The sequence below is a fragment of the Equus caballus genome, chromosome X (assembly GCF_041296265.1).
Source record: "Equus caballus isolate H_3958 breed thoroughbred chromosome X, TB-T2T, whole genome shotgun sequence".
Classification (NCBI taxonomy): Eukaryota; Metazoa; Chordata; class Mammalia; order Perissodactyla; family Equidae; genus Equus; species Equus caballus.
The window spans coordinates 143,894,997-143,916,763 of NC_091715.1; the positions used below are offsets into that span (position 1 = coordinate 143,894,997).

General features: G+C 62.1%; 2 protein-coding genes across 19 annotated transcripts in view; one reads left to right on the forward strand and one right to left on the reverse strand.

Moving 5' to 3' along the window:
• HAUS7 (HAUS augmin like complex subunit 7) overlaps nt 1-20,937 on the reverse strand; it is a 46,847-nt gene extending 25,910 nt beyond the window's left edge. For 4 of the 17 annotated variants that reach the window (XM_070257597.1, XM_070257596.1, XM_070257595.1 and 1 more), the window contains exons 1-6: nt 20,438-20,937; nt 18,071-18,231; nt 7,079-7,166; nt 4,804-4,951; nt 4,601-4,686; nt 792-907 (exon numbers count right to left, since the gene is read on the reverse strand). In XM_070257597.1, the coding sequence (XP_070113698.1) occupies nt 792-907; nt 4,601-4,686; nt 4,804-4,888 (287 nt within the window). In that variant the 5' untranslated portion in view covers nt 4,889-4,951; nt 7,079-7,166; nt 18,071-18,231; nt 20,438-20,937. Of the gene's footprint in view, nt 1-791; nt 908-1,373; nt 1,741-1,774; nt 1,999-4,600; nt 4,687-4,803; nt 4,952-7,078; nt 7,167-7,485; nt 7,546-18,070; nt 18,232-20,437 lie in introns of those variants that run through there. The other 13 variants (XM_070257603.1, XM_070257602.1, XM_070257598.1 and 10 more) reach the window with 10 other exon arrangements.
• ECMX (extracellular matrix protein X-linked) lies at nt 11,143-18,830 on the forward strand. 2 transcript variants are annotated; one of them, XM_070257589.1, is made up of 10 exons: nt 11,143-11,340; nt 11,548-11,742; nt 12,490-12,873; nt 13,246-13,530; nt 13,799-13,914; nt 14,339-14,471; nt 14,705-14,862; nt 15,307-15,446; nt 17,610-17,936; nt 18,418-18,830. In XM_070257589.1, the coding sequence occupies exons 1-10, from the start codon at nt 11,214-11,216 to the stop codon at nt 18,596-18,598; spliced, it is 2,046 nt and encodes a 681-aa protein (XP_070113690.1). In that variant the 5' UTR covers nt 11,143-11,213; the 3' UTR covers nt 18,599-18,830. The 2 variants fall into 2 exon arrangements, with proteins under 2 accessions (XP_070113690.1, XP_023489290.1); XM_023633522.2 differs by having other exon boundaries at nt 11,338-11,742.
• Nucleotides 20,938-21,767: the final 830 nt, after the last annotated feature.

Sequence of the window (21,767 nt, forward strand, 5' to 3'; positions counted from 1 at the left end):
CAGCTGCAAGGGCAGACAGGTCAGGCTGAAGAGGGGCAGGTCCAGGCCTGGCCTCATGAGAGACTGCCATACTGACTGAGCACGGCCTCTCCAGGGAGGGCCCTGAGGGGTCTCTCCCAATAGCACGGGATCTGTGCTCCACAGAAGGCATGGGCAAGCCTTCCCCACTGGAGCCTTAAGACAGACATTCAGCTCAGGGGCTGCTGCTCCTAAGGAGCAGACATTCTGCAGGACTTTCTGGATCTTTCCCCTTGCCATCTGGGCAGGCATTGCTTCCCTTGCACTGTCCAAGCACAGACACCATGCCGCACCTTGACTTGAAGGACTGGGAACCGGGGTCTTAGGCCTGCTTATCACTCACTCCTTAGTGGGAAGGCCCGAGACAGTTAATGCCTGTAGCCTGACCCTCGGCTTCCCAGTCTGAAGATGAAAGGACTGCAGTCGATCACTTCTCAGGTCCCTGCCAGCTCTGAAACTAGGAGTTAAAGCAAGAAAAATGCTCCGAAGCCAAGCTCAGCACTTCTGCAAGGTAGCAAACAGACAGGCTGAAGCACTGCTGCGGGGGGGGGTGGGGGGGGGGGGTGGGAGGCACTTCCACCCCAAACTTGAGCATGGCTCCAAAGCTGGCACCTCTTAACCTAAGTAGCTGTTCTCACAGTGCCCTGTGGTAGGGTATGGAGCCCCCTGGGAGGACAGCTACTTATACCAATAACAAACCCCACCCTCCTCCGGTGGGTTCAGTGGCACCCGGTGTACCCCCCGGGCGGGGAAGGAAGAAACAACGACATTACCGTGTACAGATCCACTCCAGGATTTCCAAGCGGTACTTCGAGGGGCTGCACAGCAGTTCCTGAATAGTCTTTGGCTCTGTGATGTAAAGACCCTCGAGGAAGGGGCAGTTGAGGTCCTAAGCAAGGAAAGGGAAAGCCAAGAAGCTCCAGAAAGCCCGCATCCCTGAAGGGCTGAAACGCACCTCTGCAATCGTGCTCTTGGTGCTCCTTCCTTCACACACGCCCCCTGCCGCCCAGCACACAAGGGGCTTGTCAGCGTTCACACGCTCCCCACCCCACTGTGCACGCCCGGCACACCCGCAGCGCTCTCCCTCCATCTGGCCCAGAGTTAAGTTGCCCTCATTCTCATCTCAGGCTGCCACCCCACCTCCTTCAAGTTTGGCCCCTCTGGGCTTCGTGTAGCAGTTTGACCTAGTAGCCACTAGGGGCTTTAGCGAGATTCCGATCCAGGCTCGCGGCTAGGGGACCATGGTTTCGGAAAGTGGGGGGAGAGGAGGGGAGGGGGCGAGGAGGGGACCAGGCGGGGGCGGGACGTGCGGGACCTGGGACAGCTACTAGACCTTGCGGGGCGGGTTTCCTCACCTCTGCCACCGCTGGCATCTGACGCCGACTCGACAGGGTGGCCCGGACTCGGCCCGCCCGTCTCCCCCTAGACTCCGCGAGCTCCTCGAGCCCGGGGCCTGGGCCCTCCCCGTCTTTGCACTTGCTTCGCGCGCCCGGGAGAGTTCCGTGCGACCCAAGTGATGGTGCAATACACGCTGGGCGCCGACGTGCACTGGCAGGCACGGGCCGTGGAGCCGGCAAGAGCGGAGGCCCCGGCCGCCCGCAGCGCTGAGACGGACGCCCAGCCAGCCGCGCCCGCGGCGGGGCACGGCCCGGAGCCGCGACAGGGGCCGCGCGCTGCCGCCAACTTCCGCTGCAGGCCCTGCCCGCCCTGCCACCCGGCCCCCGCCGCCCCAGGTGGCTCCCTGGGTCCGCGGCACCTTCAGCTTCGCGAACACCTCCACGGCCGCCTCGAACATGCCGTCGTCGCTCTCGTCCTCGCAGCAGCCGCAGGAGCCGCCGCCACGGCCGCCAGCGCCTAGCCCGGCCATGTTTCGCGCTTCCAGCCGCGCCCCGCCCACGCCGCGGACTCACTGGCCGGCCCGACTGCCAATCACGCGCAAGCCCCGCGATCCTCCCGCCCACCTGCCTGCGCGGGGCGGGGCGGGGCGGGGCGGGGCGGGGCGGGGCGGGGCGGGACCGGGCCCAGGGCTGGAGCGCGCGGCCGCGGCGGCCCCCCTCCCCCACCGCGCCTGCCCCTGAGGCCGCGGCTCCGCGCCTCGGCGCCGCCTGGGACGCCGGCCCGGGGAAGAGGGCGGGACGGAGCTGCCTCTCTGTCGCCCGTCTGGCCCGCGTCGCCCCTGCTGGCGGCGGGGCGCAGGGCGCGTCAGGGCGAGCCTCTTCCAGGAGAGGGCGCTCCTGCCTTGGTCGGGTTCTCCCCTGGAGGATGAAGAGGAGCCTTGGGCGCAGGACGGAACTGTGACTTGAGCCTCCCATCTCCCAGCACCGGGCTCTATCTCCTGTTTCCCACATGGCTGTAGTTAGAGGAAAGTTTCTTGAGTTCGAATCTAGCGTCACCACTCACTAACTGTGTGACTTTGGCCAGGTTACCTAACCTCTCTGTGCTTCCTTGCCCTCACCTAAGGGGGATAATGAGAGCACTTACCTCATTAAGTTGCTGTCAGGATGGAATGAGGTAATAATTCCTTTGAAATACCTAGGACAATGCCTGGCACATAAAAAGAACTATGTACATGTTCACTATTATTATGCTGGGTCCTCCTACTTCCCCCTCCCTCTCCCCCCCAGTCTGTCTGTCTTTGACCTTAGTGGAAGATTCTGTGGCTCTTTTCTGCCCTGTCCACTTACAAATTTCTTTGCATCTCTCAGGCCCCGCAAACTCAGTGCATCTGCAATGAAATTTGTCAGCCCGTCCTCCCCCAGACTTCCGAAGCCCCCAGTTCAGTGAAGGCCCCCATCCCTGGGGCCTGTGGATCAGATGAGGTAGGAGGGAGGCAGAGAGCGGCTGGCGCCCAGGGAGTGGGGAGCCAGCGGCAGGCAGCTGCTGCCGGCCCTCCTCAGTCCCCTCCAGGGGCTATCCCTCCTCTGTGCCCTGCCCTGCCATCTCCTGAAGGGTAGGATCAGGGGTCAGGTCTAGAGGCGAGGAGACCTAGGGACCTGGCAGGAGGCAACTGCAGTCGTCTGAGTGTAGGTAGGAGTCTGGGCTAACAGGAAGGGACCCCAGCCCGGCCTTGTGAGGCAGAGCCTGATGCCCTCCCAAAGGAACGGATGGAATTCCAAGCTATTCTAAGGAACTGGAGCTGAAGGGACAGCCCCAGCCCGGGGGCCCAGGGGCCCAGTGATGTGCAAAGCACCTTAAGGCCCCCTCCTCCTTCCGACGTGGCTGCTGCCTTGGGCCCTTCTGGCAGCTGAAGTTGGGTTGTTTTTTTAAATCTTTTTTTTCTATTTTTGTTTTTCTTTCTTTTTAAAAAATTTCATTTCCATCACAGCCCCAGCTCAGACGTTCAAATTCTTGTGGGTTTTCCTGTGGATCTTTCCTAGGACTGGGGAATTTGGCGGGAGAAACCACGGCAGTGTGGTGGCCTCCCCCAGCCTCCCCATATCCTCACCAGCTCCTGTGTACTCTGGAAAATTCCCCTTCTCCACCCGGCCCGATGGAGCCAATACTCTAAGCAGCACTTCCCCCAACTCAGTAGCTCTGTCAGTGGCAGGGGGTGGGACATGGAGGGATTGCCAGGGCCCTGAGGGGAGAAGACCATCCTAAGGGGTCGTGGGATCCATCCTCCTCCACAGAGGCCCTGCTGGCCAGCCCTCAGCTCGTGGAGACGGCTGCCGAAGAGGCTGCAGCCTCCCTGTGCATGCCACCCCAAGTCGTGGCACCTCCCAGGCATCCTCCACCAGAAAGACCGGGAGCTGGGATGGGAACAGAGGCTGCTGGGCCTCTCAGGGTGGAGGGAGAAGAAAGGGCTGAGTGGTAGAAGCTTCTGGAAATGTGGACTCAAGCTCAATACAAGGAAGCACTTCTCCCGGAGAGCAATGTCGAAACACTAGCCGGCTGCCTGGAAAGGAAGGGAGCTCCCTGTCTTTGAGATGTGCAGGCCCCGGGAAATGGGTAAGGATGTGGAGGGGTGGATAGCTACAGTGAGGAAGGGGAGGACAGCTCTCTAGGGGCATTCCTGCCCAGGGCCCCTGGTTCTGTGAGGGAGGCCTGGGTGGGTCAGGGGTCAAAAATGGAGCTGAAGGACCCATCCACTTGGGAAGGGATGCAGCGGGATGGAGGGGCAGCAGAGACTGTGGGGCCCTGGGCAGACTTGGGCACCGCACTCAGCAAGAGCCAACGTCCTGATTGTGGGGGAAACTTGGCCATGGGTCCCAGCAGGGCCTCCACCATGTGTCAGGGCTTGGAAAACTGGTTGGAAAATGAGGCCAGTTGACAGGCCCTGACTCCACTGTGCCAGGGATGGGCTGGCAGGCTGTGGAGGCCGAGGCAGCCGGCCACATGAAGCCCCTCTCTTTGTGCACCTGGCGCAAAAATGTATAACCAAGCAAGTGGCTTCACCCAATGGCCTCCCCACCCTGGAGCAGCGGGCTGTAGGTGGAGCAGGGCATTGGGCAAGAGGAAGGGCCCCGAGAGTATCTCAGCCCCAATGTCCCAGCAGACCCCAGGGTACGGGGGAATCTTCACCTGAGTACCCCCCCGCCAACAAACATCGCCAATCAAAGGAAGCTGAAGTTCAAGGGTTTACCTCTCCAGCAAGGAAGAGAAGGCAGACTGGCTTCTGCTGCATCTGACAGGGGTTGAAGGCCTTGTTCCACAGGACCCCATCAACTCCTGCCACCGAAAGGGGGGAGCCTTTGAGGGATGCAGGCTCCCTCCGGTCGCCCCCACCCCTGCTTTCCCGCCCCCTGAGATTCCCCAGTAAGAAAAGGAGATCAAAGGATTCCTCACCACGTCCATCAGGTGGTGAGAACCAAATGCAGGCTCTTGAAGAAAAGGCAAGTGGGGAGTGTGTGTGTGCGCACACGTGAGACATTTCAGGGGAGACTTCAGTTATGGGATGAGAACCTTATCAGGTCCACGGGAGAAGTGGTGGTGCCTGGCATTGGATTTCAGGGAGAAATGAGACAGGCTAACAGGTAAGGCTGAGGATGGTCTGAATTCAAGACTCCCCAGGAGAAGCAAAGTGAGTGGGCTGTCTCCTCCTCTCCCTCCCTCTCCTCCCCAGACCTCTCTCATCTGCTCCCCACTGAGCTGCTACACTGGGCTGCTGATCACCCAGCCACCCAGGCACCCAGGTATTGCAGCTAGCCCACGCCGTCTGTGCCAGCCAGGAGCCCACTCAAAAACCATCTTCATGCACATGGGAGGAGTGGTGGAGAACATGAAAGTGGGGGACCCTTGCAAAGGAGAGGAGGAAGAGCCGAAACGCTGCAGAGATGCCAAACTTTAAAATGGGCAATCAGACTGGAAGGATTCCTAGCACAAAAATGATGCTTTCTCTCGGGTGGCTGTCATTCACCCATCACAAGGCCCTGGGGACTGGCCTGGCCAAACACACCCTACTGGAGTCGTGTAAGTCCAGAAGACTCCAGCGCCACCACCGTGGGCCTGACAGACATGGGCCTGCCACACGTGTGGGCTTGGGGGAGTCTAGTGGTCTCTAGGCCTAGCACTGGGCAGATGAGACTCAACCTAGGAGCTGACTGATGACTGCCAATTAATTCTAGAATGCTCTCATTCTAGGACTCTGCACCCACATTAAGAGTCTACTGGCACATGAGGATGCAGTGGCTGCCCTAGGACCTTGGCCTCCTCTTCCTGTCACTTCTGGTCCCTGTGCTGGGGCAGGGACCATAGCAACCCAAGGCAGGGGCAGCTGGAGAGCCAGCCCTTGAGAGAGGCAAATGGCTTCCCACCCATGGGAACCCTAGGCAGTGCCGCCCTCACACTCCCTCAAACGTGGCCCTGCCTGGGGACCCCTGCTTTAGGGCCCACCCTCACCTCCTGCTGTCACCGACGGGTACTTGGGGCCAACGGGACACCACCCCCTCCCAGGCCACAAGCTCCTGCAAGAGCAACTTTCCCACGTCCAGGACCCCAGTGGGATCCCAGCCCACTCCTAGGGGTCCATCCCCTCCCAGGGCGAATCTTGCTTCAGGCCCAAAGCATTTGTCGGGGTGTGGACCCAGCCAGGCCACGTGGGCAGAGGTGTACCCACGAGTGCGCTCCTGGCCCCAATGGAGCTAGGAGTGGGAACAGACACGGGGGAGGGGGAGAGGCCACAGCTGGGGTCTTCACTTGTCCTCTGGCCCCATGCCCCACAGATGGGGGGCAGGCTGGGCGCCTGGGGGCCGCTGGGTTCCCTGCTGTCGCCCTCGCGCTCCGGGTTTGCCGCGGTGGGGCGGGGGGAGGGGCAGGTGCCCGGCGCGGTGAGAGCTGGGCCGGGACGGCTGCGCGTGCACGCGGCGCAGGGGAGGAGGGGGCGCGCGCGGCTGCACGTGCGCGGGGGCTCAGCCTCCCCCGGGCGGCGGGAGAGGAAATGGCGGGCGGGACGGCCCCCTCCGCGGGGAGACACTCGGGTCTAGACGGCTTGGCAAGGCCGGCGAGGCTGAGTCACATGCGTCTGGAGCTGGAGACACGGGCGCCAGGACTGGAACATGAACGTGCCCGCTTGGGAGGGCTGGGCGGGGGAGGGGGCACTCAACCTCGCCTTGCCTGTCCTTGGCCCCCAGTTGAGCACGAGCCCCAGTTTCTGCTCAGCCTTTGTCCTCTGAGGCCCCTCCATGCCCACCTGGAGGGGCAGGGGCACCTTCCAAAGGGAGTCAAGTGGGGCCCACGTTACTGGCAGGAACCAACTGGGATTTTAGATGGGGAAAGAGGATGGGAAAGTGGCTGTCATGTGCTCCCATCCCGACCTTGGTCCTGTTCCCTCCACCCGGCCACATCCCAGCCACATGGGCCACCTGGGACCTTTTTGCCCCAAAGCTGCCCTTGCTGCACTCGGCCCCCTCCAGTCCACCTTCCCTCCACGCTCTCCAGGGACGGCCACACTCCAGCAGCTGAAGGCCTTGGCTCCTCTCCCCTGACCGCCAGTTCCCCTCACTACCCCCCACCTCATCCCCAGCCATCATTGTCCCATTTGGGGTTCTGGTTCCCCTTCCCTCCTTCTCCTTTCCCTGTCTCTGTTCCTGTCTGTCTGTCTCTCCCTCCCTCCGTTACTCACTCGCTTGCTCAGGAACGCCAGGTCCTGGGCACAGAAGCACGAGGCCTGAATCTGGATGGGCTGATGTCTTTAGTGCTCACAAAAGCGTCTGCAAGAAAAGTGTTTAATTGGGACCAGGTCCTCTGAGGTTTCAATGGCATTAAAATAAGATGGGTTTTTTCTAGGGAAGAAACTGCTGGCAACAGGAAGAGGGCATGCAAAGTTTGGCTTTTTTCTTCTCAAAGCTTGAAGAGGGCAAAGGCCGTGTGTACCTATATTTATATAAGAGAGATGCACGAACATGTGCCAGACAGACCCTCCCACACGACCCAGTGGGTAGACCCAGCATCTGTGTGCAGGTGTGCACGTGCTCACGCCTGCACACACACACACACGTGCACGCACACACTAGTTTTGATGTTACTTACTCTGGGAGGTCACCCCAAAGGTGTGTCTTTCGCTGCAGAGCCACTGTTCTGCCCTGGGACCTGGCAGAAGACCTAGTGTGTAGTAGGGCCTCCATGTACTTGTCAAGTGACAGATAGTGGGAGGGCAGGACTAGCAGCCCAGACCCTGGCCCTGAGCTCCAGATTCATACATGGAACTGCTTTCTAGATGTCACCGCTTGGCTGTCTAATCACCAACTGCACACCTGACACTCAGGAGCTGGACTCCCCAGCTTCTGCCCCAGGCTCTCTCAGCCCACATCATCCTGACTTCACCCACTCCACCACCTGCAGCCTCCACCCTGGGCCAGCCACAATCACCTCTCCCCTGGAGGGCGCAGCTGCCTCCACACTGACTCTGGCCTTCCACGCTTGTGCCCCCAACAAGTCTGTGTTCTACCCCGCAGCCCAAGGGATCCTTTTATAATGTAAGTGAGATCATGTGACTCCTCTGCCCAGAAGTCTGTGGTGGCTCCCTGATTCCTTCAAGGTCAAAGGCAAAGTCGGCCCACCACCCTTTGACGCCCTATCAAGCTGGCCCTCCTGCCCTTCCCCAGCCTCACCCCTCACTCAGCCTGCTCCACCACATGATCTCCTGGTTGGTTCTCAAATTGGGCCAAACCCTTTCCTTCCTCAGGGCCTTTGCACTGGCCCTCCCTCCTTTTTGGAGAGCTCTTTGCTAGAGCTCTTTTTTCCTGGCTATCTCTTCACTCATGTCTCCACCCAAATGTCACTTTCTCATAGTCCTCATCTGATTCCCTGTCAAAAATGTCCCTCCCTCTAGTCACCATAGCCAGCCCCTTTCCTTCTGATGGGATCCCTGTGAGCGCAGGGTAGCTGGCCGTGTGGTTCACTGCTGCACCACACACAGTGGCCGGCAGAGCAGCGCCTGGCCCACAGAAGGGGCTCAGGAATGTTCGGTGAGCTGACACTCTCTTCTCCAATCCTCCCTTGGTGGGAGGAGGACTCTCAGCTGTGCGGTCCTAAGGGGACTTGAGGGACAAAGAGCATGGCTTTGGCATCCTCAGAGCTGCCAGTTTGAGTCCCGACTTGTGAGGGTATGTGTGTGCTTGGGTGTGCACGCGTGTGTGGACAGTGGCCACGTGGAAGGGAAGGGCAGGAGAAGAAGGGGCAAGAGTCCCTTCCTTGCCCTTAGAATCCTGGGGTTGTGCAGCTAGGAGTGACCTTGATCCTCTCATACAGCTTATGTAGGCCCTTTCCAGCTCTCAGATTCTAGAACTTTCCAAGGAGCCCACATCCAGCACATTGAGATGGGGAGACTGAGGTCCTGAGCAGGGAAACTTGCTCCCAACATCACATGGCTGGTCCATCAAGGGCAGAGCTGGGAGCCCAAAACTCTTTCCAGCAACCCCCGGCTGCATCCCTGGTTCCTGGAAAATCCCAGCACCCCTCCCACCCTGCACTCCAGACACCGGGCTCAGGGTTAGTGTTGGCCAGGGGCCCTGCCTGTCTCAGCCCAAGTCCACGAGTGAGCTCTGCGTGCAGGAGGGGCGGGCTCAGGAGGGCACCTCTGGTTCTGCCAAGCCCCCAGCAGGCCGACTCTGCTCCATGGGGGCTCCTTCAAGGTCCCCACGATGGCCGGGCACCCTGAGACTGGACAGAGTAGGTCCACTGGGCCCCCAGTGGGGGGAAGGGCGGAGAGGACAGGACTCCATGGGAGCTGGGGAACTGAGAGTGCTCCAGTCCTCACCCCTTCCTGCCAAGGTGGGTAGGAGCGGGGGTCCCTCCCTCCTCCAGGCCGCTGTGCCAGAGAAACCTGGGAGCAAGCTTCCCCCACCCCCAGCCCGGCTAATGGGAACCAGATGGCAGGATGTTTAGTCAGCGCCTGGGGAGCGGCGCGAACAGGGGAAATGGGTCGGGGGCCAGGATTCCAGAATCCATCCCCAGGCAGGGGGAGGGTCAGAGCCAGGACTCCCACCACAGCCTATCTCCAGGGGCCCACCTCGGGCGGGTCCTTCCTCCTCCTCAGGCGATGCCTGGACTGGCGGCAGGAGGCAGGAGGCCTGGCCTCTGGCGTCTGACTCGGGCGAGCCCCACCCCCTCTTGGTTCCTTCTCTGTAGTTGGGGCGGTGGTGTTTGCTCAGTCTTCCAGGATCCCTGGGTAACCTCACCTCGGGCCTCCTGTGCCAAAGTGCTCCCCTCCCCCAGCTTCAGCAGAATGCCGGCCCAGGACATCCTGTGTTACCCACGGGCGCACAGGCAGACAGTGGCTTCATCCTTGGCTTCTAAGGTGCTTGCTCACGCTCATTCCCCAGACAGTCCCTGTCTCTGGTCTGTGTGTGGCATGGTCCCAAATTCAGGCCATAAACCAGAGCCCTGGATGGGATGGGGGAGGAGGGTGCCGGCAAACCCCATGTAGCTCATACTGGACTGTTACCTGGCATGGGGGCTCCGAGAAGGCAGCGACTCTCATGTCCCCGCCATACCCTGCATGCAATATATCTGGCACTCAGGACTCGGGCTGTTCCCTAGACCCGAGTGGGCACATGCTGAGGAACCCACTGAAGATCCACTTGCTGGGGACTCCTTGCCCTGCCCTGCTCCCACCCCCCTCCTGGGTCTCACACATTCCCCAGTGGCCCTGGACAGAGACCTTGAACCCCAGATGGCAACGGAGAGCTCCTTCCCGACAGCCCTTCCGGCCCCCTCCCCCGACTTCCCCTCTCCTCTCCACCCAAGCCTTGCCCACAATTAACTCATTTTTTGAGATCGCTTCCAAACATAAGTCAACGCTGGACAGAGCTGTAGGAAAACCTTCCTCAAGGCTGGCCCTGAAGAGCCTGTGGTGAGGCTGGGCCTCTTTGCCAGCCCCCGCCCGCCCGCCCTTGGCTCTCACTGCCGGGTCTGGGGCTGGGACCCTCTGTGAGCTGGCCCAGAGGCCTATGGTCAGACACCCTCTTCTTTGCCTCTTGCTCCACCCCACAGCCCCTGCCCTCGAGCCCAGCCTCCTTTCCACCTGGCCCCACCCTGACCCGCAGGTGCCCCTCTGACTGAGAGGGTGTGTGTGAGGCATGGGGGCATCTCTGGAGCCCCTGATAACAGTGGTCACACTGGGGCCTGGGACTCTGGGCCAAGAAGTTTGGGGGCCCTGTGAGATGGCCCCACTCGGGCCACTGCCAAGCCACCTCAGGCCAGGGAACCCAGCAGTCCCTTGTCCATAGACACTCCAATGTGGAGGTGGGGTGCAGCTGAGGGGGCCGCAGGAGCTGTAACTCCCCCCCCTCCATTTTACAGAGAAGGAAGTGGAGGTCTGGAGGGAAGGGAGGGGCCCAGAGGTAGGCCAGGAGCTGGTAGAAGGACCAGGAACTGAGCTTTGAACTCCAGCCCCATCCGGAGGCAGGCCTGTGCCCAGGTGGTGCTGGGGCCCTGAGGGCCAGGGTCCACGCTCACCTCCTAGCTCTGTCCACATGTTCTGTTTCCTCCGGAATTGGGAGGCCTCAGCACTGGTGCCCATGGCAGAGGCCCACAGGCTTGGCAGGTTCCAGAGGGGCCAGAGCTGCCATTGCCCAGGTGGCCCTGGCACCTGCCCCATCTCCTGAGGACCCAGGAGGCCCTGGGGTCTGCTGCTTGCATGGCCCAGCCCCTCTCCTTTCCCAGGCATGGAGGTAGGACCTGGCAGCCTGGGGTGGGCAGCCTGCTCTGTGGTGGGCCTCACAGGCCCACTGTGTTTGGAGACAGAAGCCCCATTCATGGGGGCCACTGGGCCTGGGCCAGTGGAGAATAAATGCAGGCCTTACAGAAAAAGAACAGGAGCACTCGGGTCCAAGAAAAAATCAATCTCTCTTTCTCTTCAGGTGGGAGCAGGCAACTGTTGGGGTAAGTCGGGGGCAAGGCTTGGAGAGGTGTGTGTTTGAGGGGGTGCTTCCTGGGGGAGGGCCAAGGCGAGTAGGGGAGGCTGTGAGCGCTGCAGCCAGGGCCAAGAGCTCAGGCAGCAGAACTGTTGCGTGCCATCCCGCGTGTGTCCCTTCCTGCTGTGGCTGCCGCTCCCACCTCTCCCAGCAATTCTTCCCTCCACTGGCCCAGGCGGCCTGTGCGGCCCACGTGAGGTGGCCATGAAGACCATGCTGCTCCCCATCCTGGCTCTTTGGGTGGGCTGCTGCCCCAGAGGGGCCCTGGCCAAGCAGGGGCCGAGCCTGAGAGAGCCCATGGCTGCGCCAACACCCGGGAGCTTGCATACCCTGCGGCCACCACCGCCCAGCCAGCCTAGGACCCCCGACGGTGAGTAGGTGGCACCAGCGGGAAGAGGCTGACAGGAGGGGAGCACCCTGCCCTGCTACGGGACCCTGGGGCTGGGGCAGAGGGTGAGAAAGCCAGTCACCCTGGGGCTGCCCGCCTGGTGCCTACCTTGGGTGCTTGGGCAGGGGCTGGGAGGGGCCCAATGGGCCTCAGGGAACCCTCCCTGGAGGGTGAGGGGCGATTGCACACTCTGAAAGGTAGGGAGAGGGGAAGGGAGAGGCCCCCTAGCAGAGGCTGCTGCAGCTGGGGCTGGAAGAATGGATCCAGGTTTGCTGGTTTGGGAGTTGAGTCAGCTGTGCAGGCCTACTAGGGAGACTGGGAGAAGTGTGAGAGGCTGCAAGTGAGGGTCTGGGGCTTGGATGGGGTGGCACAAAGGGCCCGAGGAGACCAGCTGTGGTGTGGCCTTCGTCTCATACGCCAGTGGTTGACACCGTGCTTGGTGTCCTCACCCCAGGCCTGGGAGTGGAGCAGGAGGGACCAGTGGGTGGGCCCAGGCACCCGCTGCCTGCAGACAGCAAGACCTGCAGGGGAGGCCCATGGTCAGCGCTGGTTAATGAGGGGCCGCCACATGGTGGAGGGGAGGCCTAGGGGCTATTGGCCCTCCTTTGCCATGGCTGACAGCCCCCATGGCTGATCTACAACTCGAGGGGAAGGAGATGCTGCCTCTCAGCCATGCAGGGGTCCCAGCCACCCCAGCCCACACCAGCTGTAGCCCACCTCTTTCTGTAGGTCAGGTGCGACCAATTCCCAGGAACGGCGACCCGGACAGGCCTGAGGACGGAGCCCACGGAGACCCTGCCCAGCCCCCAGCCCCTGGCTGGAAGGCCCCTGCCAGACCAGGGCTGGCCCAGAGGAAGGAGCTGCCCCCAGCAGCCTGGGAGCAGGAACAGGGTCATAACAAGGAGCCCAGCACCGAGTGGGCCCAGCCCCAGGCCACAGCGGCAGCAGGGGCTGAGGCAGCAAAGCCCCAGGCCGCCAAACTCAGGCCCTTGCAGGCCAGCAGGGCCCCCCGAGCCCAAGATGGGGCAGTGGCTGGTGAGAAGGGCCAGGGCAGGAAGGCGAGAGTCCGCGAAGCCAGGAGCAGAGGCCTGAAGCTCGGGAGGCCCCCCAAAGGTGAGGACCAGCCGGGATAGGCGGGCCCCAGATGGGGCCTGCGGCAGGGGAACGGGGCCGTGTGTGAGTCCAAAGTGGCCAAGGTTTGGCCAATCTCACGCTAATCTCACCAGTGTCACCAGCCACTCAGACCCCGCCCCGCTCTCAGTCTGCCCAAGCTGAACACCCTCATGTGTGGGGCAGGAGGGGAGCTCTCCATGGCAGGTCCCCTTCCCCAGCCTCAGGGCCCCCATGTGGGCCTCTCTGCCCTTGGTGCCAAGGAAAGAGGGCCCAGTGGCCTGTTGTTCCAGCCTGGCTAGCTGGGTGGCTGGCAGATGCAGGGGGCCCCTGTTTCTATGTGACCAGGCTGGGGCCATGTCTGCCATCCTCCAGGGTCCTCCCACCAACCTGGCCGAGGGGGCTGGCGTCAAAAGAAAGACCGCAGCCAAGGCCATGGTGGCAGCAGCATCCTGAGGACCACAGGCCATGGGCAGAAAAGGCCCGGAAGCAGTCAAGGCCCCGGGCACAGGCTTGCAGACCTGGGCACTGCTGAGCAAGCTGTGCCCTCCCTGCCGGCCTCCTGCCTCCTGGCCCGGGCGGCCATTGCCTGTGGCAACGTCAAGATGAAGCATGTCCCTGCCCTGACCGACCCTGGCCTGACCACACTCTACCTGGCAGGTGGGTGGCCCATCTCCTCTACCTGCCCCCCGCAGCAGGGGTGAGAAGGCCCCATGCCCGGGCTTCCCCTCGAGTGGGGCTTCGGCCACTGTGGCTGCCGCCCTGCTGTGCCCTGGGGATGGCCCACCTCGCTGTGGGTCCTGGTTGGCAGTGAGAAGATGCCCTTCAAGGAGCATATCACTGCTGCCTCTGGCCTCAGGGAGGTACAGTGTGGCAGAGGGGAGGGGGAGAAAGGGACCTGGAATATGGCCGCCCCATGTGTACACAGAGAACGAAATTGCCAAGATCCCAGCCCACACGTTCCTGGGGCTGCCCAACCTGGAATGGCTTGACCTGAGCAAGAACAAGCTGGATGCCCAAGGCCTGCACCCTCATGCCTTCAAGGTGCGCAGCGGCCCCTCCACCCGCTCTCCCTGGGGACCTGGGCTGGGGAGGAGGACTGGCAGGTCTGACATGGCTCCAGGTGTCCATTGTCCTTGCCCCGCCCTGCCTGGGGGATAAGGCCTGGAGGAAGCACTGCACAGAGCACCCAGCATGGTGGGCTTCGGTGATTTAGGGTGACACGGTCCATAGCTGGGAGTATGGAGAGTGGCAGAGATCCCTGGGCCCCAAGAGGGAGCAGGACTCTTGGGAGAAACTAAAGGGGGTTCCAGAAATCCCCAGACAAGCCTGGTCCAATTGGGAACTAGGAAGCCATGATGCAACCAAATAGGGGTGCCCCCTGGGCGGGCTGAGCCCAAAGGCATGCCAAGAAGGCCTGTTCCCAGCTAGCAGCACCCCAGCCTCCTCTTCTCCCCACCTCCCCCAGAATCTGACCCGGCTGAAACGGCTGAACCTGGATGGGAACTCACTGTCCACAGTGCCAGCCTTGCCCACCTCCCTGCAAGAGCTCAAACTCAACGACAACCTCCTGCAGGGCCTGCAGCACAGCAGCTTCCAGGGTGTGGGTGGGGGCTGGGGGCTGGGCCTGGGCAGCCAGGGAGGCTGTGGAAAGGTGCAGGCAAGGAGAGGGTCTGCCCAGGACAGCCTGGCTGGAGGGCAGAGACAGGAGCACCAGCCTGGGAAAATGGCCCTGGCCTCTAGGGGCAGGGGGTCTCTGGAACCACAGCGGCAGCTCCCAGGGGGCCTTCAGAGCTCTGTAGTCAGCTGACACACCCCTCTGCCCGCCCTGCAGGGCTCAGCCAGCTGCTGACACTGGAGGTGGAAGGGAACCAGCTGCATGACGGGAATATCTCCCCCCTGGCCTTCCAGCCCCTACGCAGCCTGGTCTACCTGAGGCTGGACCGGAACCAGCTGCGGACCATTCCGCCTGGCCTGCCAGCCTCCCTGCAGGTGAGCTGGGAGCCCTGAGCCCGGGGAGGCAATGTTGTGGTCAAAAGACCAGAGCATCTGCCGCCGGCAAGTAGAGCTGCCCATGGGGGGAATTTTGACGATAAACCCACAAGGCCTCAGTGCCAAAGGGCCTCCCCTCCACCTGAGCAGCCTTCCAGAAGCCCAGAGTTGGGCTTTGAAGACCCTCATGGACCTGCTGGTGTCCCTGAGCAAGGCCCATGCCCCTTCTGGGCCACACAGTCCACTTATGCTTGGCAGTACTCTCTGGGACTGTGTCTTGTGGGCTTCTGAGGAGCCATGGCACTGCTGGCAGATGTCACCGGGATCGTTTGCACAGATGGCCAGGCCCCAAGAGGAACAGAGAAGGTGGCACCTGAGTCCCATGGACGGGGCCAGGTGGAAGGGAGTAGCAGGTGGGCCCCTCACCCCAAGCCCTGGCCCTAGGAGCTGCACCTGAGCACCAACGCCATTGAGGAAGTTTCGGAGGGTGCCCTGAACCGCAGCCGCAACCTCAGAGTGCTGGTGCTCAGCAACAACCAGCTCCAGGAGGACCGGCTTGCACCCCGTGCTTGGATCGATCTCCCGTGAGTGCCACTGCCTGCTCTAGCACCACCTGAGCTTCCCTGTGATGGGCACATGGAGGCCAGAGAAAGAAGATGTGCCCAAAGGAAGCCAGAGAGTGAGGCATGGGTCGGGGCGGGGGGGGGGGCTGGAGAGGGCCAGGGTGGCCCTGTTGCTTGGGCCTGGGTCACCTGTGCTCCTCCAAGATCCCCCTCTGTCCCTCCCACCTGGCAGAATCCTGAAAGCCACAGAAACCCCCTCCCCTGCCCAGGCCTGGATTTGCCCTGCCAGCCCCCAGGAAGCTCACCTGGGAGGTGCTGTGGGCCTGGACAGAGGGGCAGTGCAGGTGGTGAGAGCTGACCTGGTGCTAAGTCTAGCTAGGAAGCGACAGGGGCATGAAAGGGGCAAGGAAGAGATGGCAAGGCACGAGAAAGAGAGGTGTCTAAGTATCCTGGAGTGGCTATGACAAAGTACCATAAACTGGGCAGCTTAAAACAACAGAGATTTCTCCTTTCGCAGTGCTGGGACCAGAAGTCCGAAACCACGGGTCGGCAGAGCGGTGCTCCCTCTGCAGGCTCTAGGGGAGGACTCTTCCTGCCTCTTCCAGCTTCTGGGGTCCCCAGGTGTTCCTTGGCTTGTGGCCACCTCACTCCAGTCCCTGCCTCTGTCTCCACATGGCCTTCTCCTCCGCATCTGTGTCTCCTCTTCTGTCTCTTATAAGGACACTTGTCGTTGGATTTAGGGCCCACCCTACTCCAGGATGATCTCATCTCAAGATCCTCATTTAATTATATCTTCAAAGACCCTTTTTCCAAATAAGGTCACATTCACAGGTTCTGGGTAGATGTATCTTTTGAGGGCCACTATTCACCCCACCGCAAGAAGGGTCCAGGCTGAGTCCCTGTGATCTCGTTTGGACAGCTGAGTGGACACTGGCAGGAGGGGTCCAGGAGGAGACCTGGCCCTTATAGGCAATGTCTAAGGAGTCAGGATGTGGTTTCTGGAGTAGGGGGAGAGCTGGAGAGGTACAATCCATGGGGTCTGACAACCACCAAGGAGCGGGGTGGGGGGGGGTCAACAGACAGTCCTACCCGCCATTCCAGGGACTGGAGCCTCCCGCCCTGCATCTTCATGTTCCAGGAAAAAGTTACCAGGACGTTTGGGTTTAATTATTCCTTTTTCCTCTCCCCCTCTTGCCAAGGGGGCAAAAGAAAGCAGACAGCAGCCCAGGGAGGGGCCGTCCTGCCGCCGTTCCACTCCCGCCGCGGGGCCTGGGCAGGGGGCTGGCGGCCAGTCAAGCCTGGGCCGGCGCCGCCCAGCTTTTCTCTGGCTGGTCGGAGGGGAGGGGGCAGCCGGCTCAACAGGCTCAGGAGGCACCGGAGCCCCCACCCTGTTGCCTGAGGGCGTCATGGGCCCCAAGGCCAAAGGACTGACCCCACCGCAGGGGCTGGGGGATGTCACTGAGAGAGGCCACTTTCCCTGCTCTGACCCATTCTAGGAGCTTCACCACCCTCTGCCCCTGCCTTTCCCTACCAGCCCTTGTCCTCACCCACCGTGGTGTGACCTGGGCTCACGGTGGCCTGAGCTTCACTGCCTGCCTCCCAGATCCCTCGGGGTCGCCTGGCCTTGACCCTCTGGGAGCCTTATTTTTCTTTCCCTTCCCGTCTGTCTTCTGCTTATTAGCCTGGGTGAGGCAGGAAGAGGACAAGAGGAGAGGGCCGTGAGGCCAAGGAAGGGCAGAGCAGGAACAGGCCTAAGTGGGGAAGATGGGGTGACAGCTCACCCGCCCCCGCCTCTTTCCCCAGATCGCAGGTACCTCCATTTGTATTTCCCTTGTCAGGTGGAAATCTTAGGAGCCCCGGAGGGTGGGAAAGAATTGGGCCAGCATCGCCAACCCTGCAGTGAGCGAGGAAGGGCCCCATCCAGATCCCCTCTTCCCGGCTTCAGGGACAGAGGAGGACACAGAAGCCAGACAGGGCCTGGCCTGACTCATGGTGAGGCTGCCGCAGGCCTCCTGGCCCTTCCCAGCTGTTGGAAGCTCTGATTTTGGCTTCTGTCTGGGGGCAAATCCCCACTCTCCTCTTGAGTGTGAACCAGGGACCCTGAATTGGGCTCCAGCTGTTGCTGTGGTTCTGGCCAGGTGCCACCAGCTGACCCCAAACCGACCCGTGTGTCCCACCCTACAGGAAGCTGGAGACCCTTGACCTGTCCCACAACCGGCTGGTGCACGTGCCTTCCTTCCTGCCGCGGGGCCTCCGGCACCTGACGTTGCACCACAACCGCATCGAGCGCATCCCTGGCTACGTGTTCGCTCACATGAAGCCAGGCCTGGAGTTCCTGCACCTGTCCCACAACAGCCTGGGCGCCGATGGCATCCACAGCGTGTCATTCCTGGGCCTGCACGCCTCCCTGGCTGAGCTGCTGCTGGACCACAACCAGCTGCAGGCCATCCCGCGGGGCCTTCTGGGCCTCAGGCGACTGCAGGTGCTGCGCCTGAGCCACAACAAGATCAGGTGGGGCCACCTGCCGGTGCCTGCCCTGCTGTCCCACCCCTCCCCACTGCCAGCTGGGGGAGGAAGGGGAAGCTGAGGCCAGGAGGCCCTGCCTGCTAGGTGGGCTAGGGAGGGATGGTCTATGGGCTCCTCACCTGGGGGCCTCAGAGGCTGAGGGTGGGATTGTGGAGAGGGGTGGAATCCTTCGCCGCTCCCATCCATCCGTCTTGGTTACCATGATGGGAGGCTGTGCCCAGAGGCTACAGCCAAGGTGGAGGGCTGCAGACAGCAGAATTCCGGCAACAAGGGCTAAGCCCTGAGTGGAGAGGTAGCAGGTGGTGTCAGTACCTGCCTGACCCTCCACCCTGGGTCTGGTCTCTGTGCCTCAGTCTCACCACCCCCTGACCGTGGGGCCCTCTCTTTCTCTCCTCTTGCCTGATGCCTGTCTCCCCTTTCTGGGATCTTCTCTTTTCTGCTCGGCCCCGCCATCCCCCCTTCACAGATACGTGCCCCTGAATTCCATCTGTGACACACGCGTGGCCCAGGACTCCAACCTCATCTCCACGCACCTGGAGAACAACCTCATCGACCGGCGCCGAATCCCACCCACTGCCTTCTCCTGCATCCGAGCCTACCACAGTGTGGTCCTCCAGCCCCAGCAGGGGGAGGGGGAGGGCTCCTAACCCCACCCTGCCAACCTTCCCCGCCCCCTGCTCCTTCGGGACTGGTGGTGGTGAGGGCTCAGGCCCAGCTCTACTTGATCTTTGCACCACTGGGAGAAAGATCTAGAAGACCCTGATGCTTCAGATGCGCCCACTTCCCATTGACTCCTGAGGCCCCTTCACTTAGGAAATGGCCCAGCAGGGTGCGGTGCTGGTTTGGACTTGAACATAATAAATGCATCTCGTTCATGCCCGCACAGCTCCACCAGCCTCCCTCCCTCCTTCCCGGATCTAAGCCACATGAGCACGCTGGTTCTGCATTGGGCATGGAGCCCCGGGCCCGTATCTTGGACACTGCTTTGTCAGCAGAGGGTTAAGAGGGCCTCGTTCCAAAAGCTTCTCTGAGAACCTCCCCACCTGCCCTGGCCAGGGTCCTGCAGTCCCCTGCGGCTCGGCCGCAAGCCGTCTGGGGGTCAGGCTCACCTCCTTTACTAAGGACAGCATCAGTACCTCTCATCCAGGAAGCATCCCTGGCCAGGCATCATGGATACACAGAGGTGAGCTCGGCTGGCAGAGCAGGCTGACATGGAGGCACCTGCCCTTGTCCTGGAGCCACCTACACCCACGCCTGCACCGAGGCCAGAAGCACCTTTTCTCTCCCGCTCCCCCAATTCCAGGACCGGGGCCCTCATCTGGTTCTCCCCTCCCTGATGCCCAGTGCACACTCATCCCCAGTTCACTCAACCCCATCCTGTGGGTCCCTAGGGCCCTACCCACAGCCTGTGGGGGCAGGCACAGGCGTCCAAGGATGTGGGTCCCTGATGTGCCCTCTTGCAACCTGGTGTCAGGGGAGAGTGGGGAGCACCATAGCACCATCGTCTCAACCACTCTTGGGGAGTGAGCGTTTGGTCCCTGGGAGGCCAGGCCCAGCCCTGGAGGCCCCGCAGCGACTGCTGCCTCACCCGAGTTGCAGGGAGGCAGATGCAGACACCAGTGAGTTGTGAGGGCTCAGCCCTGCTGAGCCTGAGGATGGGACCAGCCAGCTGTGCTGGGTGGGGACACAGGGTCTGAGGAGCCCCCTGAGACCACTGAAGCAGTTGCCCTGCCTGTGTGAGGGAGCCACTGGGAACAGGGTGGAGTCATTAGGTCAGCTTCAACAGCCCAAGATGCCACCCTGCTCGGTACTAGCAAGGGTGAGGGACAGCGGGCCACAACCGGCAGGGAGCACGATGGACCCAGCCCTGCCCCGGGGGTGTGGGGGGCTTATGGTGGTTTGGGGGCTGGGGAGACAGGCAAGCGACAGGCATCAAGGGTGTGGCGGGAGTAGGACTGGCCCCAGTCTTCAGTGCCGCTGGATGAGGAAGGGTAGCAACTGCCCCCTGCGGAGACCCTGCCCTCCCACCACCTCTGGCTGGGGTCTGGCCCTGGGAACTTTGAGTTTTGCATTGGTCCCAATCTGTAGCCATCCCTCCCCCCCCCGCCCCAAGTTCGTAGCAGAGCGAGGGCCAGGCCCTGGCGGGGGCGGGGAGAGGCCTGGGAAGCTGGCTGAGTGTTTGCTTTGGACTCATCCCTGCATTCCTTCTCCTCCCGGGCCTGGGCCCACAGATAGGGCACTTCCTGTTTGGGCTGGGTTGGGGTCAGCAGCCCTTGAGACACTGGCCACTGCTTCCCCAGCTCTCACGACCCCTCCTCCCCGGCCAGCCACCCTGGCCCAGCCCCTCCTGCTCTGGTCAGCCCCTGGCTCCCTCCATCCCCACAGTCACAGAGGTCAGGACCTGGAAGGCACAGAAAGTTTGGGCTGGGTGACCACCCCCCTCCCCCAACATCCATCCCCCCCCCGCCCCGCCTCCACGTTCTTACCTCTACTGAGCACATAAGGCCAGAGGGCCTGGGAGGAGAAGGGCCACACTCAAGGGCCAGCGGCTTGTCAGGGCAACCTGGCCATGGGGTGGAGTGGGGGGCAGGGGATGCAGGAGGGAGAGGAGGGTGCAGGGGGGTGGAGGAGGCAGGCAGCCCACAGATGATTGCCCAGCTTAATTCCACCTCTCAGACAGGAAGCCTCTTGGCCCTTGGGGCTGCTACCAGGTAGGCCGAACCCAGGCACAGGGGCCAATCCCTCGGTGACATTCCTGAGCAGAGGGGGCTTGACTGCAGCCAGGGTGCTCTCTTCAGCCCAGGCCATTCCCCGAAGGGCCTGGAGCTCAGGGCTGGGGTGCCAGCAGCTGGAGGCCCAGGGCTTCAGGACGAGTGGGAAGGTGGCTGTGGCAGTATGGCATGCCCCCAGTGGGAGGGGCTCTCAGAGCACAGCCAGGGAAGGCCTCAGACAGAGCCCCAGTCAGGGGAGCGAGTGTGGCGCAGCCGACACCTGGTGGCAGGACCCAGCCTGCCTGTCACCGTGCGCCCGCCTCTTCCTCACCCATGCCCCCACCCCCTCTCCCCTGCTCTCTCATGCCTGCTCGCCAAGCTCCTCTTGGGGGCAAATGCTGGCTCTAGCAGAGGGTACAGCAGTGGGCACAGCCTAGTTGGTAACCCCGAAGTACTGGGCATCTGGGGGGACACTGTAATGATCATTGTAATGGTGGTGACAATAGGGTAGGAGTGACTTGGGTCAGGTGGCAAGAAGGGAGGCATTCATCAATCCCCAGATTGAGACACGGGTACTGAGGTGATGGGGGTGGGACTGAAGGTAAAGATAGTGGGAATAGCAGGGACAGGAGGGGCATACATAGGCTAACAAGCCTGAGAAGTAGAGAGTGGAGACGGGCAGCAGGGGTGCCCCCTCCCAGCCACAGTCCCAGAGTCCTGTGCCTTAGCCTCCAAATTCTCCTCCGAGCTGCCTGCTTCTCTCCATCAGCAGCACGCCAGCCAGAGGGACAGCCCTCCTGCTCCTTCACCAGGCTCTGGCCTAGCCTTCTGCACAGCTAGTCCCCAGCCTTCCCCCTGCCTCATGCCCCGCGCTGAGGCAAGCTTGGTTCAAGTCCCCTCATCCAGGAGAAACAGGCCCAGGAAGGGGCACAGAGAGCCGAGGAAGGCAAAGATTGTGTCCAGTGTGGTGTGCCCATGCCTATGCCTCTCCCAGGCCCTGCGCCTGTAGCAGCTGCCACCATGGCGGCCATGTGGCGCCAATCCGGTGACACTGGCTGCCCAGCCCCCTCTCCTGCACCTGCCCTCAGCCACTGCAGGTAGGAGG